Consider the following 17,169-nt stretch of genomic DNA (forward strand, 5'->3'; position numbering starts at 1 on the left):
CAGGTGGATGGCCTGAGTTCAATCCCTGGTATCCCATGTGGTCCCCAAGCACCTCCAGGAATAATTCATGAGTGCAGAGCCAGGAGTAACCCCTGAGCACAAAACAAAACACAAACAAAAAGAAATTAGTCTCCAACTTTGTGTGTGTGTGTGTGTGTGTGTGTGTGTGTTGTGCGTGCGCGCATGCGAGTGCTTGTGTTGGGGGCCACATCAGGTAATGCTCAGGCAAGCGCCTTCCCTGCTGAACTATCTCTCTGGCCCCTTCAGCTATTTTTTGACATGGAAAATTCTAGAATCAAATGGCTTTATTAGTGAATGTTTCCAGATATTTAAGGACTAAAAAGAACATTAATTTTGCAAAACTCTTCGAAGAATAGAAAACTGTTTTATGAGGCTGACATATCCTTCATAGGAAAGCCTGACAAGAATAATACAGTATAAGAAAATTTTGAAAAATCTGATGAGCTGGTACAAATATCCTGAGTAAAATAAAAATAGGAAATTCACCCCATAGATATATAGGAGAATAACATATTAGGAGTGAGTGGGATCTATTTCAGGAATTACCCCATTTGCTGTTCAGGAGGGCAGGAGCGATAGCACAGCGGGTAGGGCATTTGCCTTGCACGCAGCCGACATGGCCAACCCGAGTTTGATTCCTTCGCCCCTCTCGGAGAGCCTGGCAAGCTACCCAGAGTATCTCACTCGCATGGCAAAGCCTGGCAAGCTACCTGTGACGTAGTCGGTGTGCCAAACACAGTAACAAGTCTCACAGTGTTACTGGGCCCGCTCAAGCAAATTGATGAACAACAGGAGGACAATGACAGTGACTGTTCAGGAGGTCTCAGTGCCGTGGGCCATGTGTGGTGCTGTCCCTCGAGGTATTGGTTCCGGAGTTTGAATTTCACTGTAACAGCAGAGCTTATGCGCCATGTTCTTCTACCAAACCGAGCTAAATACCCCAAATAAAAGAAAGAAATGAGAAATAAAGAGAGTGGAGGAAAGTTGGTGGTGATGTCCATGAGTAGATATTCATCCCCAAACATAATCCTGTGGTATGTCAAACATGAAGTTTTTCACATTAGTCCAATCTCAAGAAAGGGATGAAACCCAGAAAATTCCATCTAATTGACCATATTAACAGAGGAAAGGACAAATTCGGGATCACCTCATGTTTCCTGGGGTTTAATGGAAGTTTTCCCAAGAAGACCCCTGGCACATCATAATTAGTGGTGAGTCAGGGAGAGCTCCTGACGGTGGACTCTGACAGCAGTGCTCAGTGCTGCGTTATTTTCCCGCATGGCACCAAAGGGAGCGTGAGAGGCAGGGCAGGGAGTCCTCGCTGAGCAGCGACACTTGAAATGAAAGGACGTGGGACCGGGCCAGGTCCTGAGAGTCGTTTCCTTCATTGTCAGCTGGAAACTGTTTTTCCTCGTCTGTGTTCAGAGAAACACAGTTGGGTGGAAATCATGTTGTTTAAGGACCTGCCCTGCAAGAGTTAAGAGTGTAAGACTATGGCCATTGCTTTTAGACTGCTTGATTGTGTACATGAAAAATACAACCCCCTGAAGCCCCCCCCTCCCCCGCCAAGTTTGTTACATAGAAATTATTTGTATGCCTACTGGTATTTTTGGTGGGGAGGGACGTCAGCTTGGGAAAATACTTAATGTTATTGAGGGACTTTGAAGATGCCCTCAGTGAGTGTTGAGGGATTTTAAGATTGATTATAATAGACAGGCCAGTTCTTCTCCAGTTGATCTGTATATTCCACACAGTTCCAGCCACCCGCCAGAATTCTTGAAGAGACCAGTTCTCTGGCGGGGGCTGCAGGCCCAGGATGCGGGAAGTGGAGTTCTGTGTTTGCCGCGTGAAGGTTGGTATAGGGGAGGCACAATGCAGGTGCTGTGCCTCACAGGCCTCGGTTCCCGGGGGCCTCTCCTCTCACGCACACTGCGCTTAGCCCTCCCGCTCCAAGTGTGACTCATGGCTCTCGTTTCAGTAAGTTACATTTGGGGGCAAAAGTCAGGGCTTTGCAGCTGTTCACCGACTGACTTAAAAGGGAAATTCTCCCCATGGTCGGCCTTGTCGGGAGAGCCCTTTAAAGATCTGGGGGTCAGAGAGGACCTCCTACTCGAAGCCAGCAGCAAAGGATGAATTCTCTAGCCCAGGGCGGCAAAGGTAGCCCACAGTGGCGCTTTGTGTGAGAACTCTGGGCCTTGGCACGTTGATGGCACCACAGCCCTGCCCACACCGGCGAGGGCTTCCTGGGGACCCAGCACAGCTCTTGGAAGCTGCCGAGTTTGACTTACATGTTGACACTGCATCGGAAACGAAAGCAGTTCGGGAATTTTGGAGTAAGTGGTGTACATGCTTAACTTCGAAGAAATAATCATACTATATTCTTATGGTTTTGTGTTTTCTGTATAAAAATAAATTTTTTTCACTTGAAAACAAGAAAATAAGTGGGTATGGAGAGAGAGCTCAAAGGATTAGAATATGCCCTGGCACGCATAACTCCCCGAGTTTCATCCCCGGCACCGGGTGCCCACCAGCAGCACCCCAGGTATGGCCCTGGTAGCCCTCCAGCATGGCTGGGTTGGTGCTTTTGGTTCCCTGCATTGCTGGACCAAGTACTGCAGGTGTGGCTCCCGAGCACTGCCAGGGAGCCCCATCCCAAATAATAAAGCAAGAAAAAAAAATCCATTTTCCTGCATTACTTTTGACCAATGCACAAATATCAAACAATCATGATTTGTTTACCCAAATCATGGTTTCTTGGGGTTGCCTGGGGTGCCGTTGACCCCCAAGGGTGGGATGCAGACATGTCCCGGTCTAACATTCTATTTTCAAGATGATGACTAAGGTCAGCCTGCTTCAAGAACTGCACGTTCTCAGGATCTCAGACCATGCAGGTTTCCTCCTGTCACAGTGCTCAGGGGTTCAGAGAAGGAAACACCTGTCGTGTACCCGTGGCTACAGTTTGTGTCTGCACGGAGGCTGTTGGAGGTCATGTTCTCTGTACGGATTGGTCCCCCAGAGCCCATCTTGGGGAGAGCAGGGCCGATGGGAGAGAGACTCGACCTGTCTGTGCTGGGCCTGAGGTGTGCTTGCCACTGATTTTCTTTTCTGGGTGCCTACTTCCAGAATCAGCGACCTGCTGTTCCCGGTTTCCTCAGCTCTAGTGGGGTGACTGCCTCCCTCTGCCTAGAGTTGCTGTGACATTAGACAATGTGCCACTAAGCACAGAGCCAGAAGCTAGTTTAGGGGCCCAAGCAATAACAGTGGTGGGGGGGGTGTTTGCCTTGCACACTGCTGACCTGGGTTCAATCCCCAGCATCCCATATGGTCCTAAGCACCACCAGGAGTGGTTCCTGAGTGCAGAGCCAGGAGGAACCCCAGAGCATCGCCTGGTGTGGCCCCAAAACGAACAAACAAAAAGGCCAGCTTAGAGCCAGTCGTTTGTCACGGAGAATCCTGGGGTGGGGCCAGGCGTCCAGAGATCGAAATCCTCGCCCAACTGTTCAGGGAAGCTTGTGCAGAGTCAGAAGTAATAGCCGTGACAGGGAGGTGTACAGAGGAGTGTTGGATCCAGAAACCATTTTTACCCCTTGCATTTCAGGAAGAGCTTTATAACCTTTTCTCTTTTGCATCTCTGATCCTGAGTCCGGAGTGTTATACTTTTGAAAAGCTAGAAATATTAAAATATAGTGCTTCTAGGGTAAAGCCTTTGTCAGTATTTCCATTATAAAATGCAAGTTTAAAGGGTTTAGAAGTCAGCTGTAAAAATTTGTTCTTGGCTGATACTTTGTATACAAAAGTCTCTGCCCAGGATAATTTTCAGAAGAATTTTTGCCATGGCATAAACTGTGAGGTTATATGGCAGAACCAACTTAGAATGAACTCATTTTTTATGCTTCTATCAAAGTAGGGAAAGATAACAGCTTTTAAAATTAGTCAAACAAAGCAGTACAAAAATTGCTTCTGGGAAAATGGAAATGGTGCCATTAGACTTGCCTTAAATCCCACCAAACCTAGCTGGAGGCCCAGTCTGGATGATTTCCTAGTCGGTTTTAGACCAGCTTGGAGGCACCGGTTTAGAAAGTTGTATCTGGGCCGGGCTCCATTTGGGCCCTCGGGGACAGTAGCCTTTGATACCTGCCCACGGCTGTTTCCGGCCAGGGCCTGCTGCTGGTGACGCCCAGATGTGCTTCTTGCCTCATCGCCAGCAGCCAGGGAGCATCTTGGCAGTGGGACCTTCTCCCAAAGCTTGGGGCAGGTCCTCGCTGGAGCCGATCAGTGCGGATGCAGCTTCCTGCTGTTACATGATTGTGACACACACACACACACACACACACACACACACACACACACACACACACTCCCGCTGCCCTTGAAGCTTGTGGTCAGGTTTCTTTTGCAGACGCTCTTATCATACAGTTGAGTCACATGAGCGGATTCCCTGCGTGGCAGCAGCCAGGCATGTGTCGGGGTTCACATCCTCAGTCATGTCCGCTTCCAAGCCAGAGAAGGTGGTTGTAGCCCGATCATATGACAGTCTTTCTCTGTACCACAGAGGGGTGAGGTCACCTGGTATTTGACAACCCCTAACTTGATATTCTCCAGATCCACCTAAGTTGCGGCAGCCTGCATGATTTCACCTTTTTTTTTTTGCGGCTCCGTGTATGGATATACCACGACTATATTGTATGGATATACCACAACCATATTGTTCATTGTCACGAAACATTTAGGTTGTTCCCATATCCTGTGGTCATACTCAGAGCTGCAGTGAAGATGGGTGTGCATAGAACTTTCCAAGTTAATGCTTTTGTGTATCTCTGGGTTGCATGGAAACTCTGTTTTGACTTCTCTGAGAAATCTCCAGACTCTTTTCCATAAGGGCTGGACTAGACCAGCTCTAATCTTGAGCTCATTAATCTACTTGGAATCAGCTTTAGTATGTGGTATGAGACACGCCTCCCACTCTGTTCTTTCCCCCTCTTCCTTTTCCTCCTCCTCTTCCTCATTCTCTTTCTTATCCTCGTCCTCTGCTGCCGCTGCTCTCCTCCTCCTCCTTCTCTTCCTTCTCCTCCCCCCTTCCTCTTTCTTCTAACTTGAAACTGTCCAGTTTCCCAGCATCCTCTGTTGAACAGGTGTTCCTGCCCCATGCACCTAACTTCTTTGTTACAGATTAACTGTAAATCTGAAGGTATAGCTCTGGACTCTCAGTTGTAGGTTTTGAGAGTATATTAAAACTTTGCAACACTCTTTTGCTTACTGTAGCTTTATAATATCATTAAAAAGGAGACCGTTTTCCATAAAGGCTAGACCAGACCACATTACCCCCACCAGTGGGCGAGGTTCTTTTTCAGCACTTTCCATCAACACCGTTGATTTCCAGTCTTTTTGATATATGACATCCTCACAGGCATGAGATGATGTTTCATCTTCATTTTGATTCGAATTTCCCTACTACTGATGATGAGCACTGCTCGGTTGCCTACTGGTCATTTGGATGTCTTCTTTGTGAAGTATCTATTTGTCTCCTTTTCCCATTTTTGGGGGGCGGTGGGGGACCCACTTGACAGTGCTCAGTGCTTACTCCTGGCTCTGTGCTCAGGAATCACCTTCTCTCAGGACTTGGATGACCATATGGGGTACAGGGATCAAGTCCGGGTCTGCCACGTGGCAAGGGAAGCCCCCTTCCCACTGCACCATAACTGTAGCCCCTTCCCATTTTTTAATGGAGTTTCTACATTTTTTGTTGTTGAGCTGGGTTAGTACCTCATATATCTTGGATATTAGCTCTTTATTTGGTGAATGATCATGATCACGATCATCCTGTTGTTCGTCGATTGCCTTGAGCAGGCACCAGTAACGTCTCTTTTGTCCTAGCCCTGAGATTTTAAAGTGCCATATTCAAGGCTCTTTCAGGGCTAGGAGAATGAGACCCATCATTGTTACTGGTATTTGGCATATTGGGTATGCTACGGGGAGTTTGCCAGACTCTGCCAAACATTTGGTAGCCTGCCAGGTTGTCCAAAAATAGGAATGAGATAATAAGATGTCTTCCGAGAGCTGGGTGTTGTAGTCTCTGGGTCTTGGCCATTGATGGGATTACACGGCACCAGGGGGTCAGTTGGTGGGTGTGACCCCTGCCTACTGGAATTTGGAGGATCTGGGTGGAGGATGCTCAGCCCTGATCCGAGCAGACTTGGAGATCTCAGCCCCGGGACCCGCATGCCTTTGTTCCTCTACTGGTACCTTCATGCGTGTGGAGACTGGTCTCAGCATGGTTGTGGCTGGTTCTGGAGGTCTTCGGCTGCCGGAGCTCTGCTCGGGGCGGGGTTGGTGAATGATTTGTAAATATTTTCTCCCGCTCAGTGGGGTGTCCTTTTATTTTAGATAGTTTGTTTTGCCTTGCAAAATTTTGCCTTTTAAATTTTGCCTTTTAAAATTTGATCTAGTCCCACTTACATAGTGTTTTATTATTTTACTGATAGAGTCAAATCAATGAAAACACCCCTGGGGCCTGTGTCCTAGTGATAAGTTATGCCTATATTGTCCTCAGTGTATTTTATGGATTCTGATCTAATCTTGAGCTCTTTAATCTACTTGGAATTGACTTTAGTACATGGTATGCGACATGTCTCCCACTCTGTTCTTTTTCCTCTTCCTTCTCCTCCTCCTCTTCCTTCTTCCCCTTCTCCCTTCTTCCTCTTTCTTCTGGCTTGGAGCTGTCCAGTTTCCCAGCATCCTCTGTTGAAGAGATGTCCCTGCCCCATGCACCTAACTTCTTTGTTTCAGATTAACTGTAAGTCTGAAGGTATAACTCTGGGCTCTCAGTTCTAGTTTATGATCTTGAGAGTATGTCAAAACTTTACAGCACTCTTTTGCTTACTATAGCTTTATAATATAATTAAAAATGAGTAAATGCCATCCCTGCCATTTTCTTTCTTTTTTTCTCTCAGAATGGTTTTGGCTATTCTGATCCCATACAAATTTTAGTCAAGTTTTAAATTTTTTGTTAATATTGACGAGCAGCAAAATTTACATTTTAGTTTGTATTGAAGTAGAATTGTGGTTTAAATGTGAGGGCCCAAAATTATTTTCAGGAAAATGTCGTCATTTTAGTGTCTTGTATTTTTCTTCACTTGCTTTTATGTCTATATTTGTTTCTTAAGGTGAGGAGGATCTTCTGTGCTAAATTAACCCAGCTATAGTATTAATGGAGGCAGTATCACAAACTCTCTTATGGACGAGCATCTGAGTTTAGTTCATTCTTCTGCTATTTTTTTTTTTTTTGCTTTTTGGGTCACACCTGGCGATGCACAGGGGTTACTCCTGGCTCTGCACTCAGGAGTTACTCCTGGCGGTGCTCAGGGGACCATATGGGATGCTGGGAATCGAACCCGGGTCGGCCGCGTGCAAGGCCAACGCCCTACCCGCTGTACTATCTCTCCTGCCCCTGCTACTTTTTTTTTTTTTATATAAATGGAGACTCTTCTGTTTCCCATTATAGCATTAGGTTTAAGGAAGAAAACATTAAAAATCAGCATGTATGTATGCCATGCTAAGATTATTATTAAGGGCACTCCTGTCCACTGTGCAACTAACCAGTGAGTGTTTTTTGCTGTTTTTGTCTTTTGGGCCTTTGGCCCACACCTGTTGGGGCTCGAGACATTCCGTCCTCTCTGGCCTGCACTTGAGACGCCTTCCAGAGGCCAGGGAGAGCAGAGTCCCCCACAGCGGTCCCTGATGGCTCCTCCCAGGGACCCCTGAAGAGACCCCGTGACTGACCCTGTCCCCTAGAATACCAGCCATGTCACATCGTCACATCTTAGCTGTTGGAGGAGAGGAGGCCTTTCTTCTCTTTCCACTGCTCTATTGCCCGTTTCTACCTTGCAAAGGAAATAAAATTTTGGCAGGTCACAGATCTTGCCTCTGAAGAAACTAACTGTATGCAGGATCTGACTCTCTCTCTCTCTCTCTCTCTCTCTCTCTCTCTCTCTCTCTCTCTCTCTCTCTCTCTCTCTCTGTGTAGGGACTAGGTTAAGAGAATGAAAACTGGTGAGTGTCCATTGTGCCAGCTATTATGCATTTTCAGTGACTGCAAGTCACACTTTCAGTTCTCCCCAGTTCTTCCTGGTAGCTGCCTGCATTTCTGCTGCCTAATTAATCCGTGATTTCAGTGGTGCAGGGGTGCAGCCTGGGCTGCTGCTGAACTGTGTGCCAGGCCATGTGGCCTGACCCTTCTGCATGCAGGCAGCCGTGCGTGGGGTCCCGCAGGCCACATCCAGTCGGGCGTGAGGAACCTTGTGGTCTGGCGCCCAGACAGGACCCGGAGGCTTTCTGGGCGGGTTTGCAGGGCTGAGAGTGGAGGGTGCCGCTTGCTCAGACTCGCCTCCCTCCAGCCCCTGACGGCCCAGCGCGGCTTCCCCAGTGCTGTCCCCGCTCTCCCTCGAAATAGGAAGTACAGTTAGTCCCTGCCCTCTTGGATCTTTGGAAGAAACCAGAGGAAGTTTTTGTTTAATTTAGCTCTCCTCCTTTTGATAAAACGTTTTTCACTGGATATCAACACTGTGAAATTTCAGGAGTATGGCTTTACACCTTTAAGTGTCCTTTTTCGCGGGAGGAGGCTCCCAAACAGTGCTCAGGGGGGCCAGTGGCCATTCCCGCTGACGCTCAGCCGACCAGGCATGGCATTCAATCCTGGGGCCAAAGCTATGCCCCTGCTGGGCCCTGCAGTGACGGGGCCCCTGGGGCGGACGTGGTGTAAGGGTCAAGCACGGTCTCCGTTGCGCGCAGAGCACGCGTCCCTGATTGCTGAGCTGAGTCCTCGGCCCAGAGACCTCCCAGTGCGCTAATGGCTCAGCGCGCTCACCAAGAAAGGAAGGCTCTGTGCCTCCCACCTCCCCCATTTCCTCCATGAACGATAGTTGTCACCAACCCTGGGAGTTAATTGTTTACTTTTCAACGTTTTTACTTTCACTCGCATTCCCTTCCGGCGAAACTGCCCAGTAGTGGTCTGTCACTTCCTGACTTAGCCATTCGGCGGGGTCACTTCCAGCACCACTCCCGTGGCAGTGGCAAGGCATGCCCTGCAGCGTGTGGCCTGGACTGCTTCCTCGAGTCACCTGCCGGCGGGTACTTGGGTGGCCCTCACGTTGGGGCTGTGGAGAGCTGCTACTTTGAGTGTGAGGACACACTGTCCTTGCAGCTCTCGTGTTCTAGGGGACGCGCCTCAGAGCACTGTTGACCTGTCATGGGGTTTTCCATTTTTAAAAAAATTTTATTAATTTTATTATTTTTTAAATTTTATTTATTTTTTAATGCATCAACTGTAGCACAGTCCTCCCGGTGTTCATCGATTTGCTCGAGCAGGCCCAGCAACGTCTCCACTGTGGGACTTGTTGTTACTGTGTTTGGCATATCGAATACGTCACGGGTAGCTTGCCAGGCTCTGCCGTGTGGGCGAGATACTCTCGGTAGCTTGCTGGGCTCTCCGAGAGGGGCGGGGGAATCGAACCTGTCAGGTTAATGCCGGTCTCAGAAATGGGAAGAATTTCTGTTTCTTCATTGCTGAAGGTGAAAGAGATTGAGGAAGACTGGAAGGGGGTCATCTCGGAGACCCGTCAGCATGCCAGGAAAACCATCTGAACCTGGACTTGGGCTTTTGGGAAAGCTTTTGATGATGATTTCAATTTTCTTACTTGTTAGTGCCCTTCTTGGGTTTTTCTGTTTTCTTCTGAGTCATTAGTGGGAAGGTGTGTGATTCTAAAAATGCAACCATTTCTTCTAGTTGGGAGGAAAATATAGCATGTTCCAAGAGGATTACTATAGCTGCTTTGGCGCCAGGTGGAAATCAGAAGACCAGTTACTAGGGGAGGTCAGCAAGGGGAGAAATGGCAAAGAAAACATTGTGTCAGTTCTTTCCTCCTTTGATTTCATTTCAATAGGGGTTTTCAGATGAACATTTTATAAAAAGAAAACCTGCTTAAAATGTGTAACATAGAATGCAAGCTTCCCCATCCAACCAGCAGGGAGAGATAATGTTATTAATAAATCATGCATAATTCATGTTGTATGTGTGTACATAATGCATCTATTTTATTGTGTTACTGGCAATCAAAAGAGAACCCCGGGGCTGGAGCGATAGCACAGCAGGTAGGGCGTTTGCCTTGCACACAGCCAACCTGGGTTCAATTCCCAGCATCCATATGGTCCCCTGAACACCGCCAGGGGTAATTCCTGAGTGCATGAGTCAGGAGTAACCCCTGTGCACCGCCGAGGGTGGCCCCCCCAAAAAAGAGTGCCCGACTTGATGTACTGTTTTAAGGATAACGTCTTAAAGGAAGGGCATATTGGAGCTTCCTTTGGATCAGATGTGGGACAAAGGTGAGTACAGGGCAAGGCTACCAGCTTGGTGTTTGGCAGGTGCTAAAGAAATTGGGGGACCTCTTGATGCTTAAGAGATCTGGGGTTCCACTGGCATTTCTTGGCCTACTGGACCAGTGGTTCAATACAGTGACCCAAAGATGCTGCATTGTATGGGCGCTGTGGTGTGGGGATCCCCAGGCTCCAGGCTCCCCCAGGCAGGCCTAGGAATGGGGTGGTACAGGTTGGGTGCGTGCCAGCAAGGCGCCCTAGCTGCCAACCATCTCCTGCACTTACCTTTGTCTGAGGAAAACCCTTTCATAAACTCCGTCCCACGCTCTTTTGTTTTCTTTCCTGTTCGGGTTTCATGGTGTGCGGCGAGGCCTGGCCCGGTTCCCCAGTACACCCTGATGGGGACGCGTGTTGCTCTGGGGACTTAGGCCTCTGGGGGCTGGAGCGATAGCACAGCAGGTCGGGTGTTTGCCTTGCATGTGATCGACCTGGGTTCGATCCCTGGCATCCCATATGGCCTCACCAGCACCACTGAGAGTAATTTCTGAGTGCAGAGCCAGGAGGAACCCCTGAGCACTACTGGGTGTGAGCTAAAAAGAAAAAAAAAGAGGAGGGGCAGGTGTGGCACTCATCTCAGGTCTCTAGGGGCCTGAGTGCTTCCAGGTCTGATCAGCTTCCTACGTATGGAAAAACACGACCCTTTCAGCCCCTGGATTCCTTCGGGAGACTCCATCAGCGCGTCCCCTTCCCCGCCCCGTGACTGAGTCCATCGTTTCTGTTTCCTTCAGGCAGTTAAACCCAAGGGCAGTGACAGAGAAGCAGAAGGTGCTTATGAATCAGGGCTCTGTGGGAGCCCCCTTGTGCCCCAGTCCCCCCAAAGCTACAGTGACAGTCCTGATGTCATCATAGAGGCCCAGTTTGATGACTGTGGCTCGGAAGACGGACACGGCCAGCCCCCGAGTGCCCTGCTGGATGGCGTCACGAAGCTCTCGGTGTGTGTCCCCGATGGAGGTGAGTCCCGGCGCGCCCGACCTTTCATTTGAGTAAACTGATGGTTTGAGGTACCGATTTTCTCTGCGCTGCAGAACTAACCACACAGCACCATTGATCTCGGCCGGCCGTTTTCTCGGGAAGGAAGGAATCTGACCGGCCTGCAGCCGCCAGTTAGGGGGAGGGGGCAGAAACGCCGTCCGTGGTCTGTGTGGTCAGTGGTTGCTGTCCGCATTTCCTGCAGGTTCCCGTGGGGCCGGTCTGGGGAATCCTCAGAGCAGCGATTTCCTTCTGCCCAGCTCAGGCCGCTCACAAGTTTGTTCGGTTCTCAGTCGTGGCAGTCGCTCACTGAGTTTAACAAGCAGATCATCTCTAGAAAGAGTTTTGATTCTACATCTTCCTAAATGCCAACTTCGTTTTCTTCTCTAAGCAAAACCTAAGCCAGTGGTTTCCAGCCTTTTGACACCTGTGCAAGCTTCTGCACCCAGGCCTGGGTGCTCCCGGCTGAGGAACACGGGGTCGGGGGCAGGGAGCATCGTCCTGGGGAATGCAGGGGAGCAGTGCAAACGGTCTCGACCTCTCCGAGCTTTCTGCTGGAGGGAGCCTTCTGGGAAAGACCGGCCTGGCCAGGTCTGCTGGAGGAGGAGCTTTCTCATCGGAAGACCTTCCTGGCTGCACCCTGTGCCAGGCTCGAAGAAAGGGCAGCAGAGCAGACACCCTGATCGGGCCGGGCGAGCCCTTGCCTGCGCGCCGAGAAAGCCCGGGCTTAGGAAGCCAGGCAGACGCTCTCCCGCCAGATCTTTCCCAAAGCACGGTCGCCGTTGCAGAACTCCCCAGCCCGGAAATTCTCTCTGGATCAGGGACTACGGCTTCCCCGCCCCCACCCCCACCCCAACACACGCCGGGTGTCCTGACCTGAAGCTGCGGGCACCCAGGTTCTTTAGTGGCCCGCTGAGGTGGCTAGTGGGCTCTGTCCGGCCCGTTGCCTGTGGCTGCTCCTCCTTGAAACTTGGTTCTTGGGACACTTCCTCTCCCTCCAGGCGGTTGTGTGCTCGGATTTTCTTCTGAGAAGTGTATCATGTGTGTCACTGCACTGATGTCAGGACTGAGGAGAAGAGAGGGGACAACGCAGGGCTCTGAGTGGTCATATCCTCCCATCACATGGCCCACAGGAGACCCCTCCTCGCCCAGCAGAGCCAGGCCGACCCCCGGACCTCTCAGGGACACCTCAGAGCTCTGGGGATTGGACGTGGCCGTGGCGCGTCTCCACACCCCCACTCCCTGCCTTCCCAGATTGAAGGGGGCCCGTGCCTTGATTCCTCATTAGCGGCTGGTCAAGGAAATACCACGGGATGGGAGAAGGCGTAATGACCTTTGTTCAGAACTGCCTTGGTGGGGCTGGAGTGATGGCACAACGGATAGGGAGTTTGCCTTCCACGCAGTTGGCCCGGGTTCGGTTCCCAGCATCCCCTGTGGTCCCCCGAGCACCGCCAGGAGCAATTCCTGAGTGCAGAGCCAGGAGGAACCCCTGAGCATCGCTGGGTGTGACCCAAAAAGCAAAGCAAAAAAAAAAAAAAGGACCTGCCTTGGTTGCCCTCAGTCATAACTGTGTCCCCACCCCCCACCCCATCGGTGGCTCCCGTCCGCCCCCCGAATCCGAATCTGTGCCCTTTCTGCAGCCTCCGTGCCCTACTGTTCCTTATTGTCGCCCCGCTAGCCCGGCTGCGGGAACAGCTGTCCTTCTTCCCACAGGATCTGGTACAAATTTCTCTTTCCTGCTGCTCTCTAAATCGAGTTTGTGAAGCCACATGGCTGTTTCTGATTTCTTGCCTTCTTGATATTTAGGAAAATTGCAATTTGCTCTTTTGAAAATCATGGTGTTTTCAGGATATTTCAACCAGCCTCCCTTTTCTGGATAATATAAAATCTGGTTGCAGTTAGGATTTTGCCCCATTTACGGTTTTGAAAATTGTTATTGAAACAAACCATAACATTAGGGCACTATAAATTTTCCCCTACGACTTCTAGAAAGGTCCATGGCTTTGAGTGTAATTGCAAATGGAGTATTAATCTTGCTTCACGCTTGTGCTCAAAGGAGTGTTTCTTATTTATTAGTTTAATTTTTTTTTTTAAACCCAAGTGATTTTGCTCTGTTGCATTTTCCTCCTTGCCCCGGAGGCCTGCCACCTCTGTCATCACTACTGGCTTTTCTGTAAATGACCAGATATCCGCAGATGTCTGCATCACGGTTAGAGGACGGTCTCCGGGGCACCTGGGAGCACTGCGGCCCGAGACCTGCACTCCCCCCCCGCCTTGGGCCTGCCCCCACTCCCCTGGCTGAGGGTTCGCTTCTTTCCTGCCAGTCTATAGCCTGCTTAGAAGCCGACTGTGTATGCAGAGATGGGAACACGCCAACCCCGCCCTCCCGGCTGGCTCATGGTGGGTGCCTGGTTCCCTCACTCCGGAGGGCGAGGATGACCGGGGCCCTGTGAGGCGGCTGCGCTGGGTCTTTCGTCACCCAGAGCGGGGCGGAGAGTGTTGGCCTCCTACGCCGGGCTCGTGGCCTAATCCAATCGCACATTTCCAACCTCTCTTCTGGTCCCGCTCAGCACCCGGTCTGGAGGCGAGCCTGTCCTGGGTTTGGACTGACCCTCTCGCTGTTCTCCCCCACTGCCTGGCCAACGTCGCTGTTTTCCGCAGAGAGCATCCACGAAATCCTTGTTTTTTCCTGCGTTTTGAACCGGGCTGTTCCTGCTCCTCTGGCGCACGCCCAGGTCACCTGGAACGCCCAGAAAGGGCCTTTCCCGGCCTCCCCATTCATCCCCGTCCAGGGCAGGCCCGCCCCTTCCGTGTGCTTGGATGAAAAGTCACTTTGATTTCTCTGGGGTTGAGAAAAGCCAGACCCAGGCGATTACTCTCCTGTGGTGCTTCAGGGTTGCTGAAGTCCTAAGGACCCTTTCTTCTGACTCTGGAACCCTTCTTTCTTGGAGCGAAGATTCTTTTTCTTTCTGCTGGTGTTTCCAGGTTCTGAGGTCAGATATTCCCTTTCCCCTTTGTTTCTTGGCTCTCGCCCACGTATAACGGTGATTAGGGTAACAAGTACACAGCCATATTTGCTTCAGAAATTAATGAAAAACTAAACATGCAGCAAGTTCCCAGGAACCACAGTTCTGTATCGGTATTTGAAACTTCCTCTAGGAAGTAAGACCTTGTCCTGACCTTCATTAACAGAAGGATTAGAGCGGGGATCTTTCTCTCATCTTTCGTTAGTTTCATTCTATTTTACTTTATTTATTCTAGGTTTTTGAGTCACACCTCACGGTGCTCAGGGTTCACTCTTGACTACGCTCAGGGATCATTTCTGGGGGTGTTTGGGGGACCCTGTGATGCTGGGATCAAACCCGGCTCAGTAACGTGCAGAGCAAGCGCCCTCCCCCCTGTGCGAACCCTCTGGCCTGTTCCCCCTCTGGGGGACAGTGTGTTCCCACAGAGACAGACGCTCAGAACTACAGTGTCCCGATGCTGGTGTCCTGCGCGGGACTGCCCGTGGCTCCCGGGAAGCTCCCAGAGACAGCGCCAGCGAGGAGTAGCAGTTCCTCCTTGCGGACACGGAGTCAGCTCCCGCTTCTCCCTGCAGAGTGCTCCTTGGGCTCGTGCCTGCCAGTTCCCCTGGCCCCGGCCTCGGTCGTGGCGAAGCTCTTCTTGCTGCCCTTCTGCATGGGTGCTGCTGTTCTGTCGGGGCGAGGGAAATCCCTCCTCTGCTTTCCATTTTCCGTATTACAGATACCTTTCCCCATTCTGCCATTTAGTCATTTGTCCATGGTGTCTTTCATGGAGCAAAATCCCTGAACTTTAATGTGACCAAATTACAGCTTGTACTCTCTGCATTTCATGTAGTCTTTGATTAATGTAACAGTTTGCCACATTTTGTTGCACTTGATGTTGCTGAGTTCTCTGAATCCATTTTCTGATGTTGCATCATCCTTGAACTCCAAGGGCAAATGCTATGTAATCTTGATGAATTGTTATTTTATCATCATCATCATCATCATCATCACCATGATGGTTGTTGTGGAAATCCGACCTGGGCCTTCCCTCGCACATGTTCTAGCACTGCGCTGCATCCCTGGTGGATGGGATTTTCTTGTTTGTGGTACCCGGAGTTGAACCAAAGGCCTCAACGTGTAGGGCATGTGCTCTACCACCAAGCCACATCCCAGCCCTTCCTGGAGTATCACTGTTTTTGTTTTAGGGGTCACAGCCAGCTGTGCTCAGGGCTTCCTCCTGGTTTTGCCCTCAGGAATCACTCCTGGCAGGCTCAGGGAAGCATATGGGGTGCCAGGGATCAGGGCTTGCATGCAGAGTCAGCTGTGGGCAAGGCCAGTGTCCTGCCCATTGCACTGTCCCTCTGTCCCTGTGGGTAACTATTTTTAAAGGGCGCCACAGGACTTGAGACTATCTATAGCTTGGAGCTAGAGAGCCTGGGTCAGGTGTGTGAGGCCCTAAGTTCCATCTCTGTCACCTTGCTAAAAAGAAAAATACTATATATATATATATACACACACATAAATATAGATATGTATATTGCTGGATTTACTTTGATAATAGTCTAGATTTTGGTCTTGTGTTAAATGTGCCTTTCATTTTCTTGTCATTATCTAAATTTGGTGGAAGACTGCATCCCAGGCAGTGTTAGGGACCAGGCCCTGTGTCCACTGGCGGTGGCACTGAGCAAGCGGTGCTTGGGGTCCGGCAGGTGTCTCCCGGGGCTCTTGCAGGTTTGTGTGCCGAGGGTCACACCCCTTGACGCCGGCCTGGGCCCCTTAGCAGGTTTTTAGAATCAGGATTATATTTCCTCCATTAAATGTCCTGTCCGGTTTTGACTGTTTCTTATTTTTTCAGGACAGTGTGTATAAAACAGGAATTATTCGTTCCTTAAAATTTGGTAGAACTCATTGTAAAATTGTCTGCACCTGCTGTTTTCCACAAGTGGCCACCTCTGCCCACGCCACCTCTCCACATTAGTGTCCTGGCCCGCTTGCTCCTCGTGCACCAGTTTGGGCCCGAATTAATGGGAATTTATTCATTCACACCGCTTAGTGCATGACTATTCTTAATTCTTCTTAATACTCTTTTATTTAAAAAAAATCAACTTTTGTCTGTACTTTGCCTCTCTTTTAAGTTCTGTATTTTAATTGCTTGAACCTTCTCTTTTGGGTATCTTTGTAAATCAGTCTTCTCAAGGGGCAGGCGCTGCGCGTTACTTTCCTCAGTGTATTGTTGATAAGGTTGAGCTGTACGTCACTGATGTCTTCCCTTGCCTGTATTGTTTAATTCCTTCATCTTAGGGGTTTGCTCTTCTGCTTTTTTCCAGCTTCTGATTTGAATACTTAGCTCGTTATTTGAACTTTTCTTGTTTCTTTTGAAATCTTTTTAAAGCTGCAAATGCTGTTTTAAATATGTGTTTTGTTGTACTCCATAGATTTTGACAGGCAGTATTTTTATTAGTCTAAAATATTTAATTTTGCGTAAGCTTTTTAAATAATTAGACTTATTCCTTATTATGACTTTCCCCCCCTTTGTTATTTATGCCAATGTTTAATCTTTTCATTAAGTTAGAGAATACGGTCTGGATGTAGTAGTTCCTCAAAACTCCCAAGCAGACTGGTCACTTGCCTTGCACGTGGCCAACCCAGGTTCAGTCCCCAGGAGCAATCCCTGAGTGCAGAGCCAAGAGGAAGCCCTGAGTTTGGAAGCCGGGGGGCCTCAAAACAAAACAAACAAAAAGTA

The 17,169-nt window shown here is 49.6% G+C and overlaps 1 protein-coding gene across 1 annotated transcript in view; it reads left to right on the forward strand.

The window, feature by feature from the left end:
- DIS3L2 (DIS3 like 3'-5' exoribonuclease 2) overlaps nucleotides 1-17,169 on the forward strand; it is a 217,854-nt gene that overhangs the window by 26,872 nt on the left and 173,813 nt on the right. Inside the window, exon 5 of the mRNA XM_056120993.1 lies at nucleotides 11,178-11,400. Coding sequence (XP_055976968.1) covers nucleotides 11,178-11,400 — 223 coding nt within the window. The remainder of the gene's footprint in view (nucleotides 1-11,177; nucleotides 11,401-17,169) is intronic.

Source organism: Sorex fumeus, unplaced genomic scaffold (genome assembly GCF_029834395.1).
Source record: "Sorex fumeus unplaced genomic scaffold, SorFum_2.1 ptg000005l, whole genome shotgun sequence".
NCBI lineage: Eukaryota > Metazoa > Chordata > Mammalia > Eulipotyphla > Soricidae > Sorex > Sorex fumeus.